This window comes from Musa acuminata, unplaced genomic scaffold (genome assembly GCF_036884655.1).
Source record: "Musa acuminata AAA Group cultivar baxijiao unplaced genomic scaffold, Cavendish_Baxijiao_AAA HiC_scaffold_1128, whole genome shotgun sequence".
In the NCBI taxonomy this organism is placed as follows: domain Eukaryota; kingdom Viridiplantae; phylum Streptophyta; class Magnoliopsida; order Zingiberales; family Musaceae; genus Musa; species Musa acuminata.
Genome location: NW_027021341.1, coordinates 75,532 through 95,168, shown reverse-complemented (window position 1 = coordinate 95,168; position 19,637 = coordinate 75,532). Strand labels below are relative to the sequence as shown.

Here is a 19,637-nt window from a genome sequence, read left to right as displayed (position 1 = left end):
GCACACCTGGGATACATAATGCTAGATAAACACACCCTGGATACATAATTAAAAGAGTTTACAAGGTAAAGGAGCATAATGAGCTGCCTGATAGCTGATAAGACACCATTTTAGCAGACTCACTGTCCTTAAGTCATTGTTGCCAAAAAAAATAGGGCAACTGTTTCTCATAGAAAGCTTGTTGCGCTAAGAGCTTAATGAGCAACAAGGCCCAAAAAGATCAGCACAGAAAAAAAAAAAAAAAACTTGTTCATCCATATGATACAAGACAGTTACATATACACAATAAAACAGAGGAAAAAATTATGTAACAAAAAGCCAAGATCATAGGACTCTAAGCTGCGCAAGGAAGGCAGCACACAAGTCGAGAAAGAGGAGCTGTGACCCACTGACCCTCTGCAAGTCAAGGAGATATTTCTCTTCCCTGGTCTTGTAAAGCTGCGATACAATGAAGCGAAAGAAGCATTATCCACATTATCTTATAAGAACCATTTAATAGTTACAAGAAAGTAAATATTATATAAATTTATAAGCATAAATACTTTAGCAAGTTAAATTATAATAAAATGTATTCCTCCAACAGCTGCAGTAGTGAATCAAAAGTGAGAGGGAACAAAAGTGGCATTGATAATATCTCATGTTACTTTGCATTGCTAATTTCATGATATCTTCAAGCATTTACTGTCTCATTGGCAGCGGCTTGTTTCTCATCCTTGTGAACATCAAGTATTCGCAGGCTCATTTGGAGCATATTTCCCCAAACTACTGCATAAAAACCAAGTAAATTCATCCATATTTATGTTTGCAACCCTCTACAGGACTTGTAGACATCTGTGCATGTTTGTAATTGTTAATTTGTTTATACTTCATCGAGCCATAATTTAAGGATTTTAAGATTTAAATTGTCATCAACTGCACCAATCTCTTGTAGTGGGTTCCTTTGACATAACTCTTGGTGCTAAGCTTGGAAAATATCAAACTCTTCATAGGTGTTTCACTTTTCATAATTTGTGAGAGCATGTAGTTCACTGTAAACGTTGAGCCTCACAATCCTTTAAGTTCATTATACACTAAAAGAATTGATGAATTAGCAAGGGAAAAAAAGATAACCACCAAAAATAGTTTTACTTATTGGCATTAATGTGAACCGATTTGCAGGTATGTTTTGGTTGTTTGACATATACAGCATGCCAAAGTATTGCTTGTGAGAATAATTTTGTGGTTTTGCCTCAAAAGGACTTTGTATCTTGTTTTATTTTAATACAACTTATCCTTAACTTGTTGGATCCTAACACATCCCTAGCATGTGATAGACACTAACGGGAAAAAAGCCAAGCCAAAGTGTCACATGCAGTCTAGATATTCTTTGTCATGCTCGCTTGGCATAGCAGAGAGAGCAAATAAATCCATGAATGTCATAGAACTTCTAAAAGTTCGATAGTTAGGATGTTAAAGGATAAAAGTTTGATATCACCAATGAAGTTAAAAAGTGAATCATGAATGAACTTAATAGTGACTCGTACTGTATATATACCATATAGCATATTGCACAACACTCATTGAAAGTATAAACAGGTTAACCAAGAGCATAAATACACAAAAAGAAACATTTGCCAAAACATAGGTACATGTGCTACTCTATTGAACTTAAGTATGAGAAAAGAGGCACCTGAATTTCAAACTTGACTATATTGTCACTTTCAACAATGGCAGATTCGTCGCTGAAGCTATGGTTAGCATGCGGAGAATTATTGAGCATGCTTTCAGCATGATCAGAAAAGCCAGGTATATAACAGCATTTCATGTTATAGTGTCCGATCCTTTTCCATCTAACATTTAGTTCTTGTAATGCTTTAAGGACCTCCGTCATAATTTCACGAGGATGAGCTCGAGACTTTCAGTCAAATAAATATTTGTCAGGAAGAGGACTAATTTATCTGTAGTTAAAGATAGACAAGAAAAAAAAAATGTAATGACCTGAAGTCCAAGAGCCCATTTTCTTTCAACAGGTAATTGTGATCTCAGACCAATTCCCTGTGGGTCCATATATCCTGGTAGGCGATGTGCAAATTCTGAATTTTCACTTGAACTCATAGGTGGCACACCATAATCCTAAAAGAACTATGAATTTCACATTACACATACTTGATATTACATGGTAAAGAAGCAAGAAATCCAATTAACATAACAGAAAATTTAGCTAGATGGAGATTGCAAGAACTACGTTTTAAAGATGCTGAAAGGTATCACACACACCATAGTTTCTTGAAAATCACCGCCAAGGTAGCCGCTCATAGCACGGAAACGATTGTCCAGTAGTAAGTAATACGAAACAGTTGCCTATTCATAAACACTTTCAGAATAAGTTAAATAAAGTTACAAGTCAAAGAAAATTCTAATCACACGAAATACCTCATTTGAAATTCTGTTATGAAGAGATTCAACCAATTGGTTCTTGTCAAAACCCATTTTAATCACCTCCTGAATAATATCATCATCAATCTGCAAAAAATGACAAATTAGGAGACATATATTTGGCTTTTTCATGGCAGCTACTAAAGACCAACCTCAGAACTGTGACATTTCAAAGTTATGAGAATCATCATACTACTTCAAAGAATCAGAACTAGCATGCACGTTTAATACAACATAAATAAGGTAAACAACTATATGAGTGAAAAACTAGCACAAATCGAATGCATAAGTACATTCATCTAATTCAAATACAGAACAATGCAACAGCAGCATATAATGATGAAAGAGAGCATAGATATACATTACCTGCCATGGGCTTGATCTTGAAGTTCTATGATTTTCACAACACAAGAACTGAATGAAAACTAGCTTTGCAATGAATTAGACACATGTTAGAAACCATGCATTACAAAGCATCTTATAGATCATCACAATTAAATATTATGAAAAAAGGCTAGTTTTTATCTAAATTCTTTTTAAAAATGATTATCATAATTTTCTACTCAGCACTTGTACTTGACGAAATCCATGAAACATCTAGTATTAACCAATAACAGAAGCATTTATAGACAAATCACCATCAGCTAAAGCAATATTAGTCATTGCGTCTAATAATAGTGTACGACTTAATTAACAATCCCAGAAAGTACTTGCCTTCCTAGCTTGCTGCATTGTATCAGGTGGAGGCACAGCCAAATACCGAGGTAGACGCATTTGGAACCATGGATGTTCACGAATCTCACGAATGGTTATTCGCTTCATAGGATCAACAACAAGCATTCTGGGAATCAAATCCCTTGCAAGAGCTGACAAATGGCTAGGAAGGGTGTATATCCCGCTCTAAAGATTTTGATAAGAAAACACAATTTGAGTGTTGTGTTGGTTTATAAAGCTGGAGTGACAGTTAAATATAATATGTACAAGATTTCTTGCCTTTATTTTCTTAAACAAATTAGGTATGTTCTCATCATCAAAGGGAAGGGTTCCACAGAGAAGAGCATAAAGAATAACACCACAACTCCATACATCAACCTCAGGTCCAGCATATAATTTTCCAGAAATTACCTATACAAATGAAGATAAACACACATAATAGAAGTCAAAAGATGCAAATGGAATACCAAATTTAGTCCAGTGGAATATCTACAAACCTCAGGGGCAGCATAGTTTGGGCTCCCACAGCTAGTCTTCAGAAAATGACCATCACGCATGACATTACTTAGGCCAAAGTCAGCGATTTTAACATTGCATTTCGAATCTAAGAGCAAGTTCTCTGGTTTCAAATCCCGATGAGCTACCATGTTTCTATGACAGTATTCAACACCAGATATGATCTGTTTTGAGGAAAGCATAGATATTTTGTCAAACATAAGGGGGAAAAAAGTAGTCCTACATCTTTTAAATCTTAGGACCATGGTTTTCAATAACAATGATAGGTACCATGCTGCCGAGGATTTATGGTCAGACAAGGAACCAGTAGCCTTTTTTATTTTTTCTATTTAGTGATACGAAGAGGTATAGGTCTGCGTAACGCTAGCAACACTAGTCTGATTGAGAATCAATATCAGTATCGGATCAAGATTTAAAACCATCCTTTGTATCAAAGTTGAAAATCTTAGTCCAACATTGGTTTAACACCTCATTGGACTGTACATGCAGGTATACCAAATGGTACACCAACCTATACCACCTGGTATTACTAAAAAAGTAAAAAACGAATAACAATTGGCACTGAGTTATATGGTTATTAGACGGAAAAAGCTTTTCACACAGATCAGTATCAGGTCTGCCACAAGATATAAAATAGATTATTAATTGTATTTCCAAAGTTCAACACACTGCATGAATTATTCTTCTGAAGAACAAAGCATGAAATTCCAATTAATGGGATTGACTACATGGATCTTTTCCAGCCACAGATCTGTTTTTAGAGATAAATGATTTGATTCTTTCGCTCCAGACTATATCTTTTAACAACATTGTATGCTTATTCAAGACCTATATGATGATTTTAAGATGCTGTTCAGACTTCAGAGAAAGGTAATGAAGTAGCAATCTGTTCTCGAATACCTGTTGAAAAAACCGTCGAGCCTCATCTTCTTGCAACCTCCCCTTTTCAACGATATAATCAAATAGCTCGCCGGATTTAACATATTCCATCACGACATAAATATCTGAATGTGTCTCTATGACCTCATAAAGATGGATAATATGGGGATGCATAAATAATCTCAATATTTTGATCTCTCGTCTCACTGCAATGCAGGTATGGAGCCATGACAATGTTAGAAACATGTATGAAACAAATACACAGAAATGGCAGAAAACTTGTCCAGTATCCACAGCTTGTGTTATGGTTAATCAGAACCAGTTTATAAAATTAGCATTCCTATGTATCTTAGATAAAGTTGTTTAGCCTTTACATATAAATGCAAGTTATCCTTGTGACTCCAATACAACTGCAGAGCTTCCCATTGACAGAGGCAATGGACCACTTGGTAGTGGATCTCCCCCCGAAAAGTCACCATTTCCCACATGCGTAAGTACTAATGTGGTGGTGGAGTTCCATGCATTGATGAACAGGAGACCTAGGCCAATAAGATACTCCTAATGAAAAACCTAAGGGCTCAATAGAGGACCATGATTGGTTCCTTGATATGACAGGAAGGCAATTTGTATAGCCAAGTAGTTCCAAGTGCCGACAAGCTTGATCCCACCTCAACTACTGAGCCTCCTCAATTTTCTTGGTTCTTTTTCCTCTGCTGGGGCACATTTCATATATCTAGCTTAGCCTCGATTTCTAGATGATATCTGGATGTAGGAACAGCTGTGATTGGTATTCTTTTTGCAAACAAAAGATGTTCTTGTTTGTAATATATAAAAAAATCATGATTGCAATTGTATTTGCATGTAGGATACTGCTTTGTATGATTGGTCTTGATATTAGATCTTACTATCTGGTTTGTTTGCTTCATCAGAAAAGCATGTGAAGGCTTTTCTGATAGCAAAACTGGAATTTTGATCAGAAAAACAAAAATTAACATTAAGTACACAAAAATGGAAATAACATAAAAAATCTGTAACCTCAAATGTGTAAATATAGCAAAAAAAGGATAAAAATAATATAATTCCAATCAGTGTCTAGGCATGCCATGTACTAATTTTTAAAATTTGCCACATTGGCATGTCCATGTCATGCATGCGTCTCTTCTGCATATGCTTCCTGGGTAAACCATGAATCATGTTATGCATGTTTTTAACAAACCAGAAAAGGATTAAAGGGGCAAAAAAGGAGCAGAAAACCTTCAGTAATTGAATAACAAAAAATGTCATGCTGGATAATCTATTTGGAAAAGGTACTTAGGACTAAAAATAAGATATCGAATTAGCATCTAAAAAGGAAGTAACATGTAATTTAGTTCTAAATACAATGAGAACCGAGACTTACATGAAATTCCTCATATTTTTATCCAGTAGATATATATGCCTCAAAAAATACAATTACAAATTATGTCAAATGTTGTTGCATGTATAAATGTATAGCACTGTATTACCCACCTGTAAAAGCATGTGCTATTTTAACATGACATATGGAGTAAATAAAAGCAGTGATCTTCAGTAAACGGTGGTAACAACAAAAGAATGTCATACTGTAGGACAGTTTTGGAAAAAGCAATCACCATATTACATGGAGTTACGCCCTTTACTTGGTGCATATCAACGATTTCAATAGGCGCTTAAGTGCTCTCCTAGGAGCTCGGGCAAGGCGAGGCAAGGCCCGAGCACCTCGTTTAATGTCCAAGCGACGCGCTTCAAAGAGGCACCGCCTGGGCACTCGCCTGGGCTAAACCAGGCACCGAACTAGCATTTTAAGTCTAGTTCGGTGTCATTTGCGTTAGTTGGTTCAATCAAACCAACTAAAGCACCGATATCAGCCTCCTAGCATCCCTCTCGCTACTTCCCTAACCCTAACCCTGCTTGCGATTCCGCCGCCGACATTTCCTCTTTGTTGCCGTTGCCTCTCTTTGCTGTCGTTATCTCTCTCCGCTATCGCTGCTCTCCGCTGCCACTGTCGCTGCTTGCTGTTGTTGTCACTACTTGCCGCCGCCACTATCGCCGCTGCCACTATCGCTGCTCGCCGCTATTGTCGTTGCCGCTGCTCTAAGTCAATAGCCTCGACCTTACTCTTACTCACTCTCTTCTCACATCGACTCGACTTAGTATACTGTTAACAGTATATTGTTAATTGTATACTGGTACCAGTATTTTTATTTATTAGATTAATAAAATATTATTTTGATTTTAATACTACTAATTTTTATTTATTTGAAATTATTGTTAGGGTTTCAGGATAAATGACAAGTGTACAGAGCAACTCAATAGATTCTCCAATGACATCAAAAAAAGATCCTGCATGGAAGTATAATTATTTAAAGGATCCGAAAGATCCTAATGTAGTGACTTGCATCTATTGCGATAAGACTACTAAAGATAGTATTTTTCGTGCAAAACAACATATAGTAGGAAATTTCAAGAATGCAACAACTTGCAAGAAGTGTCCACCTGAGGTAAAAGAAGAGTTGTTGACTTATATGAATGAAAAGAAGATGTAAACGAATGAATTTTACGGGAATTTACCAGGGCATAATGTTGAACATCTCAGGGATAAAAAAGAAGATTATTCTATGAGTATTAACCTAACTGGGAAAAAAATATATGACAAAAAAGAAAAAAAAGTTATGAGTATTAAGAAGGGTAAAAAAGGATCGATTGATCTATATATGTTTCAAGGATCACAGAAGCAACAAGGGCAAGCAGGAGGCTCAAAATTCAAACAAACAAATATAAGTGATGCTTGTGATAAAGAAATAAGAGGAAGAATAATTCAGCAGTGATTGAAAGAGCCACTCGGGCGCTCGCCTAGGCGCTCGGGCGAGGCGAGGCCCGAACGTCTCGCTAATGTCCCAGGCGGCGCGCTTCAAACAGGCGCCGCCTGGGCGCTCGCCCGAGCCCAGGCGCTGGGTGCTTCGGGCTAGCGCCTGGGTAAACCAAGTGACCGAACCAGGATTTTAGGTCTGGTTCGGTCCTGGTTCGGTTGTTAGTTGGTTCAATCGAACCAACTAAACCGATATAACCCTTACCCAATCCTAACCTGCTGCCGTTGCCGCTCCCGATCTCGCTGCTCGTCGCTCCTGCTCCCGCTGCCGCTGCTCGTCGCTGTCGCTGCTCACGCCTCCCGCGAGCCCTCCCGCTGCTCGCGACTCCCGCGAGCCCTCCCAGCTGCTCGCGCCTCCTGCGAGCCCTTCCGCTGCTCGCGACTCCCGCGAGCCCTCCCGTTGCTCGCGCCTCTCGCGAGCCCTCCCGCGAGCCTTCCCTCTGCTCGCGACTCCCGCGAGCCCTCCCGCTCCCTTTCCCTTTCCCGCCGCTCTTAGATTTTCTTAATTTAATAGCATATTTTTATTTAAATTTTTAAATAATTATATTTATTAATTATATTATATATTTTTATATTTTAGCGCCTCGCTTCACTCGGGCGAGCGCCTGGGCGAGCGCTTAGCGCCTCAGGCGTTTTTGGACCTTGGCGCCTTTTGGCGCCTAGCGCTTTTTAAATCACTGTAATTCAACGCATTGCTCGTTTCTTCTATCAAGCTGATCTTCTCTTTAGTACAACTCGTTTAGACAGTTTTAAGGAGATGATTGAAGCTATTGAAAATTATGGTACAGGATTAAAACCTCCAAGTTATTATAAGATGCGAGTTCCATTATTGAAAAAAGAGTTAAATTATACAAATGACTTACTAAAGGGCCATGAAAAATCATAGGCAACACATGGTTGTTCTATTATGCCAGATGCTTGGACCGACAAGAGACGTAGGAGTATAATTAATTTTATGGTTAACTGTTCTTTAGGGACTATGTTTGTGAAGTCAATAGATGCTTCATTTTTTGTGAAATCTGGAGACAAGATATATGATTTATTTGATAAGTTCGTGAAAGAAATTAGAGAACAAAATGTCGTTCAAGTCATAACCGACAATGGAAACAACTATGTATTAGCTAGTAATATTCATCTTTTATTTTTTTTTTTTAATTTTTAATTACTTTATCTTCAATTAAATATGTTAAACTCTTAAGTCTTATCATTTTTGTTATCCTTTGTCTCAAGTAAATTACTTGAAAAAAAAAAATAATACTTATATTGGACTCCATGTGCGGTACATTGTATTGATTTAATGTTGGAGGATATTGGAAAGATTTCTGACATCAAGAAAACTTTAGAAAGGGTAATCTTTGTTGTTAGATTTCTCTATAATCATACTGAGACTTTGAATATGATGAGAGAATTTACAAGCAACAAAGAATTAGTGATATATGGTGTCACCCGATTTGCTATTTCATTCTTGATATTACAAAGCGTGCATCGTCAAAAATATAATCTGAGAAACATGATTACATCCGAGAAATGAGTGACAAACAAATGAGCAAAAGAAGCAAAAGGCAAGAGGGCCACTAATATCATCTTAATGTCATCCTTTTGGAATCATGTAGTTTATATATTAAAGGTAATGGGTCCTCTGGTTCGAGTTCTTCGGTTGGTAGATAATGAAAATAAGCCTGCAATGAGATATATTTATGAGGCTATCGATAGAGCAAAGGAAACGATTAAAAGGTTTTTTAATAAAAATAAAAAAAATATAAGAAATTTTTCACAATCATTAACGAAAGATAAAATTGTCAACTTCATTGTCCCTTACATGCAGCGAGATATTATTTGAACCTTGAATTCTTTTATAAAATTAAATCTGTTGGGTTTGATGCAGAAGTTTTGGATGGGTTATATTAGTGCGTTGTAAAATTAGTTCCAAGCCTTAAGGTGCAAGATAAGATTATTCGTGAATTATCTCTATATAAAAATGTCGAAAGTCTTTTTGGAATTCTAATGATAGCTCGATCCAGGACAACTACATCTTCAATTATTAATAATTTGATATAATTAATTTCATCTATAGTATGTTACTATGTTATTGTTAATAATAACATAAATTTGCAACCGAATGGTAGGGTCTATTTAGAAATTCCACCCTAAACTTGTAGCAATTTATTATTAAAATACTTAGTTTGACATGTAATGCTTCAATTTGTGAGCGAAACTGGAGTGTCTTTGAGCATGTAAGGATCACTAAATATTTTTGTTTCAATTAATTTATTTATTTAGATAGATGTATTAATATATTTTTAAATTATATGACATGACAGATTCACTCAAACAGAAGAAATCGGTTGGAACATTAACGATTACACAATCTTGTTTACATAAAGTATAATCAAACTTTGAAGGCTCGTCATGATTTGCGAAAGAGAATTGATCCAATCTCATTACAAGATATTGATGATTTAAACGAGTGGTTGGTGGGAGAAATGGGTGCCAACTTGTAAAATGCCGAAGATAAGCTTGTATTTGAAGATGATAGATTGACATGGGGAGATGTAGCAAGAGCTTCAAGTGCTGAAGAATTACAAACATATATAAGACAGATGATGAAGAGAAAAATGAGTGTAACATCATCAAGCTCGGCTCCTACTATTATTGAAGACATAAAGAATAAAATATATTTTAATGAAGAAAAAGGACGAGAGGAAGAGGACGAATACAATGAAGATAATTTGTTTGAAAATGACGATAATATTGATTATGTTGAATGACTTTGATGTAAAATTTTATTGTATTGAATTTTGAGACTTTTTGTTAATGTGACATTGTGACTTTGTACTTTAGATTTTCTTAATTTAATATTATATTTTTATTTAAATAATTATATTTATTGATTATATTATATATTTTTATATTTTAGCATCTCATTTCGCTCGAGCGAGTGCCTAGCGCCTTAGGCATATTTGGAGCTTGGTGCCTAGTGCTTTTTAAATCACTGGTGCATATGCCAAGTCACATCCCACTTTATTAGAAAGAGGTTAGACATGGAAGATTGACACTACCAAATAAATTCTTACAGAAACCAACATACTATACAGTTTTGGTCAATACAGAGATGTTAACAAAGCCTGGTAGTTACAACTAGCAAGTCAAACTGTTTTTCCCTAGAAGATATCAATGTTATTCGAGACAGATCCTAAGAACATATTTTATCACCAACTGTACTGTCTTTAGCCCAGATCCAGAACTACAACATAATTCATACCCACCAGCTGATCCTAAAACAACATGCTCATGTTTTAAATATAAAAATTTGGTTCCTGTACCTCAATTGACTTTCTGAAACCATGTTGTAAGTTCAGCTAGTTTAACTTGAACCCTTTAAAGTTCAGATACCATCTTGAATGGATTTCTTATTCATTCATGTCAAAAAGGTGGCATAAGTTAAACATCGTTGAAAAAAGTAACAACCAGACAGGGAATAGTGAGAGCAACGATCCAGAACATAGTGTTATTTTTGCTAGAAGACCTCTGCTTCCAGAACATACTGTTATTTATGCCATTACTGAGACTTCTATTGTGAATTTGAGTTTGGTAAGTCCTAAATTTAGCTTAAGATGAACTCCATTAGGACTTACTAAAGTTCACAACATAAGTGATTGCTATGTGAAATTTTACATGTAAATCTCTAACTATGATTTTTGGCATCCAAGACAATATTATAACCTTTTTAATTAGTGACTCAGTTGCTAAAATATAAAGTATTCCTCACGGCAATATAATTCAAGAGTTTAGTACATCATGCAAGCAGCAAATAAGGACCAAATTGCAGATGTGCAATTCTAACAGTAAAAGGTATCAGGACTAAAGTGAAGTAAATTTTCTAAGAAGAACTATTAACAGATTGAGGCAGACGAACAAAATCCTACAGCTGATTCATTGTTTGGAATTCCAAGCACTTGAATATTACAAATGATACAACAAAAATTTAATATAAATGTAATGTGTATTCTAGATATAGCAAAGTAGTAATACAAACCTTAGATGGTTATCTATGCCAATACAAGCAATTTGCTTAAAAGTGTTAAATACTATATACATATCTAAGTTTATAAATTAATGTACCTTTTTCTTCCATTTCCATGTTCTTTATTTTACGACGATTGAGGATTTTTATAGCAACCTTGTGCCCTGTCAATAGATGCTCTGCAATCTTAACCTTGCCAAATGAGCCAATGCCAAGAGTCTTTCCTAGCTTATAATTTTGCAAAACCACATCAGCACTACCCCCTCCTTTGCTAGATCCCTCCATTTTCACTGTGAAATAAGTAAAAATAAAATCAGCATCATTTGCTTCTTGTATATAAAAACATAGTTTTTCCTCATAATATGCTCAAACTAAAACACTTAGAATGTATTTTCAAAGGCTGTGACATGATGAATAACAATGAAGATATTTCGATAACATGGATAATATATTCATGAAGTCCCATCACGTTACAAGTAAATTGGCATGCAGATAAAACTAGTTAATATTGAAAAGGAAGTTCAATGAATCTACACACTTAAACAATTAATTGCTTCATGGAGAAATCACTGTTGATCTCTTCATGTCAGAATAAACTTGATGTATATAAAGTACTCAATATATAATACTATGCACTGAAAAACAAACATTAGAGTATGATTCATGTTTTCATTAAACATGCAGAGATATTGTTAAGTGAGTATGATATGCTAATGCATTAAGAGGTTATTCCATAAAACATGAAGCTTAAATTACTTTTTCTTCCCGTTAAACTTATTTGTGATAAAAGGTAAATTGACTCCAGTATATAAGATATATCATGTATCGCAACTTTTCTAATATTGCAACTCTTCTTCAGGATAGGACACCTAAAAATCTAAAACAAAAATCCTACACAAAGTTATTCCATGTTATACATATATAAATATCATTTTTGATCATTTATGTGACAAGAAATCACTCCCATGATAATACATCCTAAAGATCCTAGCACATTGGAACTTCAGCTATACTAGCCACAATCATAAGTTTTGTTGATCCAGCAACAATTCTATGCTGCTAGCTGGTAGAAGCTTACAAAGAGATGCATATAATATCAATCAAATGGGAGTCTTCGCATCACAAAAAAAAAATCATTTTAAGAAAAATGGCTAAGCCAAACCTACATAAATGTCTGAATAGAACTTCTCCAAGTTCTAAAACAAGTATCGGGAATAAAGACTGAAGATTGAGAAAGTTGCATAGATAACACTTCTCCATGAAATATAACAGAGAACCAATTAATAGCCAGAAAAAGAAATCTTACTGCCGAAAATATTTAGCAACCCATAACGAGCATAAGCACAATTTTCATTCTAACCCAGACCAAACTATATCTCGTAAGCCATCAAAACCCCTGCAATTTCCCCACAATCCAGTCTTCAAAGAGCAAGAAGAAATCAGATCTCAGGCGCAAATACAGTAAATCAAAGCAAGAAAATACAAACAGGAAAAGAAAAACATCGCATCAGCTCATCACAAAAAAAAAGTTTCCAAATCCAAGATTTATCAACAAATCAATGAAACCCTCACCGTTGAGCGAAAACAACGATCAGTCTCTCCTGTTACTTTTTACAAGATCAAAATTAGATTTTTCATTTATTTTATCTCCCGATCTTTCAAACCAAAAGATGTTGAGAAAAAAGAACAACTAAGCAACGTAATTGGAACCGTTAAAAGAAGAAGAAAACGGACTGACGCGAATCCACCGCCGCCGAAGAGAAACGGAGAAGGGGAAGTATTGGAGATGGGATTGGGGATTTGCCGGCGAAACGAAGGTGACTGACCAGATCGAGTTGGGAGCGACAGTGGGGGAGATCCGCTCACCGCGCCACTGGGAATAAAGGGAGAGGGTCCGGTAATTGCTCACCGCGAGATCCAGGCCATCCAAACCCTTTCGCTTTCATCCATCGGTGCTTCCAAGCATTTGGACGGCAAAAAGGGTGGGATTCTTGATGCCTTATGTAGCGGTGATGGTGACCGGGTACTAAAAGAACGGTGCCCGTTTGGGTGCCCACGGTATATTGGACAGCAGAAACGGAAACCGATGCTCCTTTTTTACGTGGTGACGTCATTTACGTATCCATGATACCTATAACACCATGTATGCGGACATCGATGTCAAGAAGACGACGATCGAGCTCGAGAACGAAGGAACGTTCATGCTTGCAAGTAATGTGCTCGATGAAAAGCCCCATCCAGAGGCACTGTGAACCTTGCTTTCTTGATTGGAGAACTATCAAGAATCGTGGTCTTCACCTTATCATGCATCTATCAGATTGTCATTGATACTTGCCGAGCTTTCCGGGAGAAGCTAAATCTAGAAACCATGACAAGCACGAAACTGCAACCATTTTAACAGGTCTTCTCTTCCTTATATGTGTATATATATCCACAGTTTTAGATATTGAAGGCAAACCAAAGAACCTGTCTGCTCTCAATGGCTCGTTCATTTGCTTACTATGTCATCTTCTCTAGCAAAACTCCAGTTCTGGAAGACCCAACCAATGTAATATAAGAAAGTTATTGGGCCGGGCCGGACCAAAGGATCCATGGCCTCTGTGTGTATATATATATATATATATATATATGTTTTATTTTATAAATTTAAGTTTTACATATGTATATACAATATCTACAAATTCAACAATGTCCTAATAATTTCTTTTAGTTAATTTTAGTTAGTTATATATATGTATATATATAATTTAATATGTTTTACTTTATAAACTTAAGTTTTACATATGTATATAAAATATCTACAAATTCAACAATGTACTAATAATTTATTTTAGTTAATTTTTGTTAGTTGGCATTTACAATGATGACATTGTGTGTGTGTGTGTGTGTGTGTGTGTGTCCCTAATAAAATAATTAATTTCATATTTGTCCATCAAAACATCAAAATAAATTTAGAATCAAGTAATAGATGAAAGTGGTATGTGATGTTTTGGGTGTCTAAAATTCTAGTACTTTCCAAAATTCATTTGTTACTATGGATACTTAAATATTCTAAAACAATACTTAAATTCATTTGGTAAAGATTTTGACAATGCTATAAAATTTTGACTTCACCACTTACGTTTTGGGAAAAAAATTTCAATTATATCTTTATAAACAATCCTCAAATTATATATATATATATATATATATATATATATATATATATATATATATATATATATATATATATATATATATCAAGAATAAGTTATTGTTCCTTTTTATACTGTAAGCTCTTAGTGTTTAATGATAATGGAAAATGGAGAGGAGGAGCATATGAATTTTGAAATTTAATAATGCCATGTTAAAATTAGAGATAGGTGTATAAGTATTTTTTTTTACCGATATATATGGAAAAAAGCTTTAATATGACAACGGGACACTAAATAGGTTTCTTATACAACTCATGAGACGACAATTAATGTGCAGAATCTATTCCCTGCACCACTGTATAAATATATATTACATCTATGAGTGATACTTACTCATATAAGGTACATGAATCGGGACGTAAAAAGTTCCATAACCATAGTATCCAATGCTCTTCAAGTGGCCAAACAGGCTCGCATATTCTCAAGCATTTTCCTTGCCGTAAATTAAACTATATATACGTATATAGGGACGAGCAATGCTTGTGACTTGAGAAAAGGGTGGAAAGAAGATCTACTGATAGATCATATCAATATATTAATGGAAACAGCTATCGACCCGTGAACCCTAAAAGTAGAAAAAAAATCCATAAACTCATTGTCTCACTTAGATGTTTAGATTTCGAACATCGTGTGGTATATTTGCGATTCAACTCCAAGAAATTAGTCACTGCTTTCGACAATGGTTACGTTAATGACATAGTTTTCCAAGACTTGGGACACCAGACATTAATCTCTCTCACGACAGGGTTAAACGCATGCATGCATGCATGCACTTGCGTAGCCAACACATAGTTTTCGGCTGTGTCTTCTGTATCTTTCACAGGAACAAGATCTTGAGAGAGAATAAGCATTCAAAATTAGTGTGCTGTGCATGCAACATGTTGATATATATGCTTACCATCATGTAAATGTTTCATGCACATGAAATAGCTTTAGAAAAGAGCAGATTTATTATTAGAACAGTAAACATTTCAAGGAGAACGAAGAAAACAAAGAAGCAGTCATAAACAGAGAAAAGAAAGAAAGACGAAAAATTGCTATCTTGAGAACACCTTAAACTTAAATATGGGATTTGGAAGATAAACCAAGCTTGATTAGCTACATTCCTCTACTTAGTTCTCCTTTGTAGTCTTTGACAGCAGCTATGGCAGTCTCCCACCACCAAATGATCGATTAGAGGATCCTCACTTCTTCTCCGAATCCATAAAGCTCATTCCCATGCCGAGATGCCGTTCCCTCACCATGCTTCTCATCATGCTGCCAACACCAAGGAAGTCTCTTGTCAATCGGTCGGGTCCTCCAATGCCTCCGGCAGATAGGTTGTGGTGCAACTTGCTATCATCCATCTTATCCGAGTCCGGGATGAAGCCACTGAATCCAGACAATTGTTGATTGACACCACCGGATACACCATTGTTCCCGTTGGCAAGGGAGTTCATGATGTCCTGGAAATGGTTCTCGCTCTCTACGTGAATCCCTGGGCTCTCGAAACTAGCATGCCCTGCACCAGCCGAGTACGAGCCGCTGTAGCCTCTGAGCATTGAGCTTCGACTGCCGCCGCTCGATGTTGCACCCATTTGGGCGGCCTTCTGAAGCAGTGCGGTCGCCGACATCTGCGGTTCTTCACTGTGCAGGGAGGGGTTATAAAGAGAAGACATGTTTGTGTCGATGTGGTTGCTCATCAGGTTTCCAGTGATCAGCATCGTCGGCTCAGTTACGCCACCTGCATTGTTGATGTATTGATCGGGGCCGAGTAGATGGCCGCTTTGCGTTCCAGAAGTGTTGCCACCGCTGTTGGAGAAGAAGCCAAGGTTGAAAAGACCAGCAGCGGCTGCGGCAGAAGAAGAGGATAAGGCGAACTGCGGGTCTTCGTTGAAGCCATGGTTAGGGCTACCACCAGCGTAGAACGGGGATGGATGTGGCGGCTGAAGCTGCCGGAAAACGGTAGCGTTGAGGTGATCGAATTGCGTAGAACCGCCGTTACTTGCCCTCAACCGGACGAGGTCGGTGGAAGGGTATGCTTGGTCTTGTAAGGAGAGTTGCGAATTCAGTAGTGGGAGGCCTAAGTTTATGCCTCTATTTGCATACAAGTGGCTGCCGATGCTGTTGATGCCGGCGGGAAGCGTTGCTCTTTCTTGTGCTAACGCATCACAGAAGGCTCTGTGGGTGATGAAGCTGTCTCGCCTGCATTGGTTTCCCACAACTCGTAAGATTTCACATGATTTACATATATTGAGATGATGGAAGCAATAATTCCAAGAATTAATAGGGCAATTTTATCTAAAACTATAACGGATCAAATATTTATGACTTTGATGTATCAAAGGACAGGTGAGCTGTCAAATTCTACAAGTAATAGGCATGTATATATACATATATATAGCAAGAGAATTCAACTGCTCATCTTACATACATGAGAGAATCTAGAAAAAAGGAGCAGAGAAGAACGGTTCTTGATGTTGAAAAGGGTCAATTTACGTCAAGAAAAGAAAGCCATCTTTAGGACTGACCCATCAATCAATGCATCGAGGGAACTTTTGCAGCAAATATGAAAACCAACAATGCAAATTAAACCTATTTATGAACTCATTCCAGTGCAAGAACGTCATCAAAACCATAAACAAGACAGATCAGTAACCCCATGAATCTCTGCCCCACTCAATCCAACAACGCACAGGTAGAACAACACTCTACATCTGCATATTAATCCTTGTGAAGTGGTGTGGACCTCTGCAACGCCAAGTCGATGCCAGTTGCCCACATATATCCAAATCGCAACGCAACAAATCAACCTGCTGCTAACGTTCCTTCCATGTCACCACGTGAATGCAAAGGTGAGAGAGAGAGAGAGAGAGAGAGAGAGAGAGACGTGTTGGTTTCAATAAGAACTAGATGAGTGCGTCTTTTGAGATCTCAATGACCCTGCGCTGTTTGGTTCTTTGGGCATAACTCACGTGGGAGCAGTTCCTCACTACACTCGCAGAGCTTTGATCCAACCCTAGCTAACATCCCTAACCCTAAACCCTAACTCCAGAAACACCAGTCGGTTTATGATAACATGGGCGATGATTGCCCAATCATGGATTGATCGGATGACTCCCGTGTTTCAATGGATGGGATGCATGCAGTAGTACCTGGAGAAGAGGGTGCCGCAGTCGCAGCGGTACTCGCGAGTGCCGCAGATCTTGGAATGGGCCTTCCAGTCCGACTGCACAGCGTAACGCTTGGAGCACTTGTCGCACTTCCACCGCTTCTCGCCGTGCTTCCGGCAAAAGTGCTTCTTGACGCCGGTGAGGTCTCCGAGGGCCCGCGACGGGTCGTGGTGGACGCACGTCGGCTCCGGGCATACGTACACGCGGCGGCGGACCTCCTCCGGGTTCTTCTGCTTCAGCTTCCATGGCAGGTTGTGGCCGCGCCGATGGAGCTGGAGGTTCTGCTCCCGCTGGAACCCTTTGTTGCAGACTTCGCAGACGAATCGGTTGGTGGCCAGTAGTGATCTCGGTGACAAAGCTATTACCTCGGCATCCGGATCTGTGATCATGATCGAATGAGAAACTTGTTGTCTCATCGATGCACAGTGTATAATAAAGCTAAATGCTCAGATATTTTATGCAGGAGAGGACTCAGTGATATCAATACAAGAAAGAGAGATCATTTCTGAACTTACAAAATTAAGTTGAATTCACTTGTGAGAGAAAAATGATCCAAAAATCCTAGAAATAACTTCTCCAAGAATAATGATAGGATTGCTCAACACACACACACACACACACACACACACACACATATATATATATAGCAGTCAGAAATCAGAGAGGAAAGGAAAAATGGATTGGTTGACAAGCAAACGTATAGATGATGTTCAGATACTTGCTTGGTTTTCCAGGGAGATTCCTCTTCTTCTTCTGAGGAGCAGCAGCCGACGAGCCTGGTATCGTTGATGCTTGCGGCAGCGGCAGCGGCAACGGCTGTTGGTGGCTGTACTGGTCTTCCTCTACGGTTCCAAAGAAATGAGTCGATGACGAAGCAGCCATCGCCTTCTAAACCAAAGCTGATGGTAGATGTTGTTCTTGGTCTCGTCTCTCTCACTCACCGATCTTTCTTTTGGTTTCTGGTAATGATCGGCTGCTAGTCCAAATCAGCGACGCGGAAGAAACACTCACTTTCCTACATGGAACCTTGAGCTCCCATGTTTTTCTGTCTATCGAGCTATCTATCTCCGAGTTAAGTATCTGCCTTCCGGCCTCCTCCAAACCTAAAGACAAGAAAACAAAGAAAGGAAGGATGAGATAAAGACCCAAATACTAGAGCAAGAGGAGTAGATCTAGGAACCCAAGCCAACCAGCCCTTCACGAAAACCTCAAAACTCTAACCCTTTACTCTCCCACCTCCACTAAAGAACAAAGAACTCGGGCAGAGGAAACAACCAGTTGGCTCAAAAACAAGCAGAAAGAGACAGGGTGTTTATGAGAGGAAGATGGAAGGAAACAAAGGAGGGGGAAAGAAAAGCAGAGCCAAAACGAGAAGGCATCTTTCTTCTCTTCCTCGTCTCTCTTTGTTCTGATCAGCTAAACACAACCCAAAGAAGAAGAAGAAGAGGAAGAAGAAGAAGAAGGGAGAGAGCAGCTAGTACAATCTACTCTTTGTAGTTCTGCTGCTGAGAGGGGCAGAAACGAAACTGGGTCTGTGATGTCTCTTGAGTCACTTGCTATAATTCTCCTTCTCTCCTCTTCCTCCCTGCGGACGATCCTCTTTCTTCCTCTTCCACTAGCCCCCCTACTTCCTCTCTTATTCCACATGAATACGAGTAGGAGAGAGAAGGGATGGGGAAGGAGGACAGTGTTGCCGATGCTGTCTCGAGTGGGCAAGTGGGGTGCTATGTGGCAAGGATCGGGGCCCATGACCTGTAGCCCTCATCCTCTCCCACCTCCTCGTTGTTTTGTATCTCCCTCTCAACGTTGAGACAAAAGCCAACCTCTGAGCTCATTCCAAACCCCACATTACCGCG

General features: G+C 38.0%; 2 protein-coding genes across 8 annotated transcripts; both read right to left on the bottom strand.

Moving 5' to 3' along the window:
- Window positions 1–22: 22 nt before the first annotated feature.
- On the bottom strand, window positions 23–13,416 carry LOC135668511 (SNF1-related protein kinase catalytic subunit alpha KIN10-like). Of its 6 annotated transcripts, none has more exons than XM_065178497.1 (11): window positions 13,262–13,416; window positions 11,534–11,725; window positions 4,546–4,730; window positions 3,627–3,809; window positions 3,409–3,540; window positions 3,130–3,315; window positions 2,413–2,502; window positions 2,257–2,340; window positions 1,978–2,112; window positions 1,670–1,894; window positions 23–438 (listed from the first exon to the last, which is right to left on the bottom strand). In XM_065178497.1, exons 2-11 carry the CDS (start codon window positions 11,718–11,720, stop codon window positions 325–327), a joined length of 1,521 nt encoding a protein of 506 aa, XP_065034569.1. In that variant the 5' UTR covers window positions 11,721–11,725; window positions 13,262–13,416; the 3' UTR covers window positions 23–324. The 6 variants fall into 6 exon arrangements, with proteins under 6 accessions (XP_065034569.1, XP_065034565.1, XP_065034567.1 ...); XM_065178493.1 differs by having other exon boundaries at window positions 13,170–13,402; XM_065178495.1 differs by having other exon boundaries at window positions 13,174–13,401.
- A 2,144-nt stretch (window positions 13,417–15,560) lies between these two features.
- On the bottom strand, window positions 15,561–19,417 carry LOC135668509 (protein indeterminate-domain 5, chloroplastic-like). Of its 2 annotated transcripts, XM_065178491.1 has the most exons (4): window positions 19,263–19,417; window positions 18,504–18,884; window positions 17,764–18,160; window positions 15,561–16,813 (listed from the first exon to the last, which is right to left on the bottom strand). In XM_065178491.1, the coding sequence occupies exons 2-4, from the start codon at window positions 18,661–18,663 to the stop codon at window positions 15,814–15,816; spliced, it is 1,557 nt and encodes a 518-aa protein (XP_065034563.1). In that variant the 5' UTR covers window positions 18,664–18,884; window positions 19,263–19,417; the 3' UTR covers window positions 15,561–15,813. The 2 variants fall into 2 exon arrangements, with proteins under 2 accessions (XP_065034563.1, XP_065034564.1); XM_065178492.1 differs by lacking the exon at window positions 19,263–19,417 and having other exon boundaries at window positions 18,504–19,247.
- Window positions 19,418–19,637: the final 220 nt, after the last annotated feature.

Excerpts from the sequence above, each read along its gene's own strand:
- LOC135668511 (XM_065178493.1), bottom strand. Across the intron at positions 3,810-4,545 it reads CTCGACGGTTTTTTCAACAG|ATCATATCTGGTGTTGAATA; the intron begins GTATTCGAGAAC and ends TCCTCAAAACAG. Across the intron at positions 2,113-2,256 it reads GTGATTTTCAAGAAACTATG|GATTATGGTGTGCCACCTAT; the intron begins GTGTGTGTGATA and ends TAGTTCTTTTAG.
- LOC135668509 (XM_065178491.1), bottom strand. The coding sequence starts at position 18,663 with ATGGCTGCTTCGTCATCGACTCATTTCTTTGGAACCGTAGAGGAAGAC. Across the intron at positions 18,161-18,503 it reads GAATCTCCCTGGAAAACCAA|ATCCGGATGCCGAGGTAATA; the intron begins GCAAGTATCTGA and ends TCATGATCACAG. Across the intron at positions 16,814-17,763 it reads TGCGGCACCCTCTTCTCCAG|GCGAGACAGCTTCATCACCC; the intron begins GTACTACTGCAT and ends AAACCAATGCAG.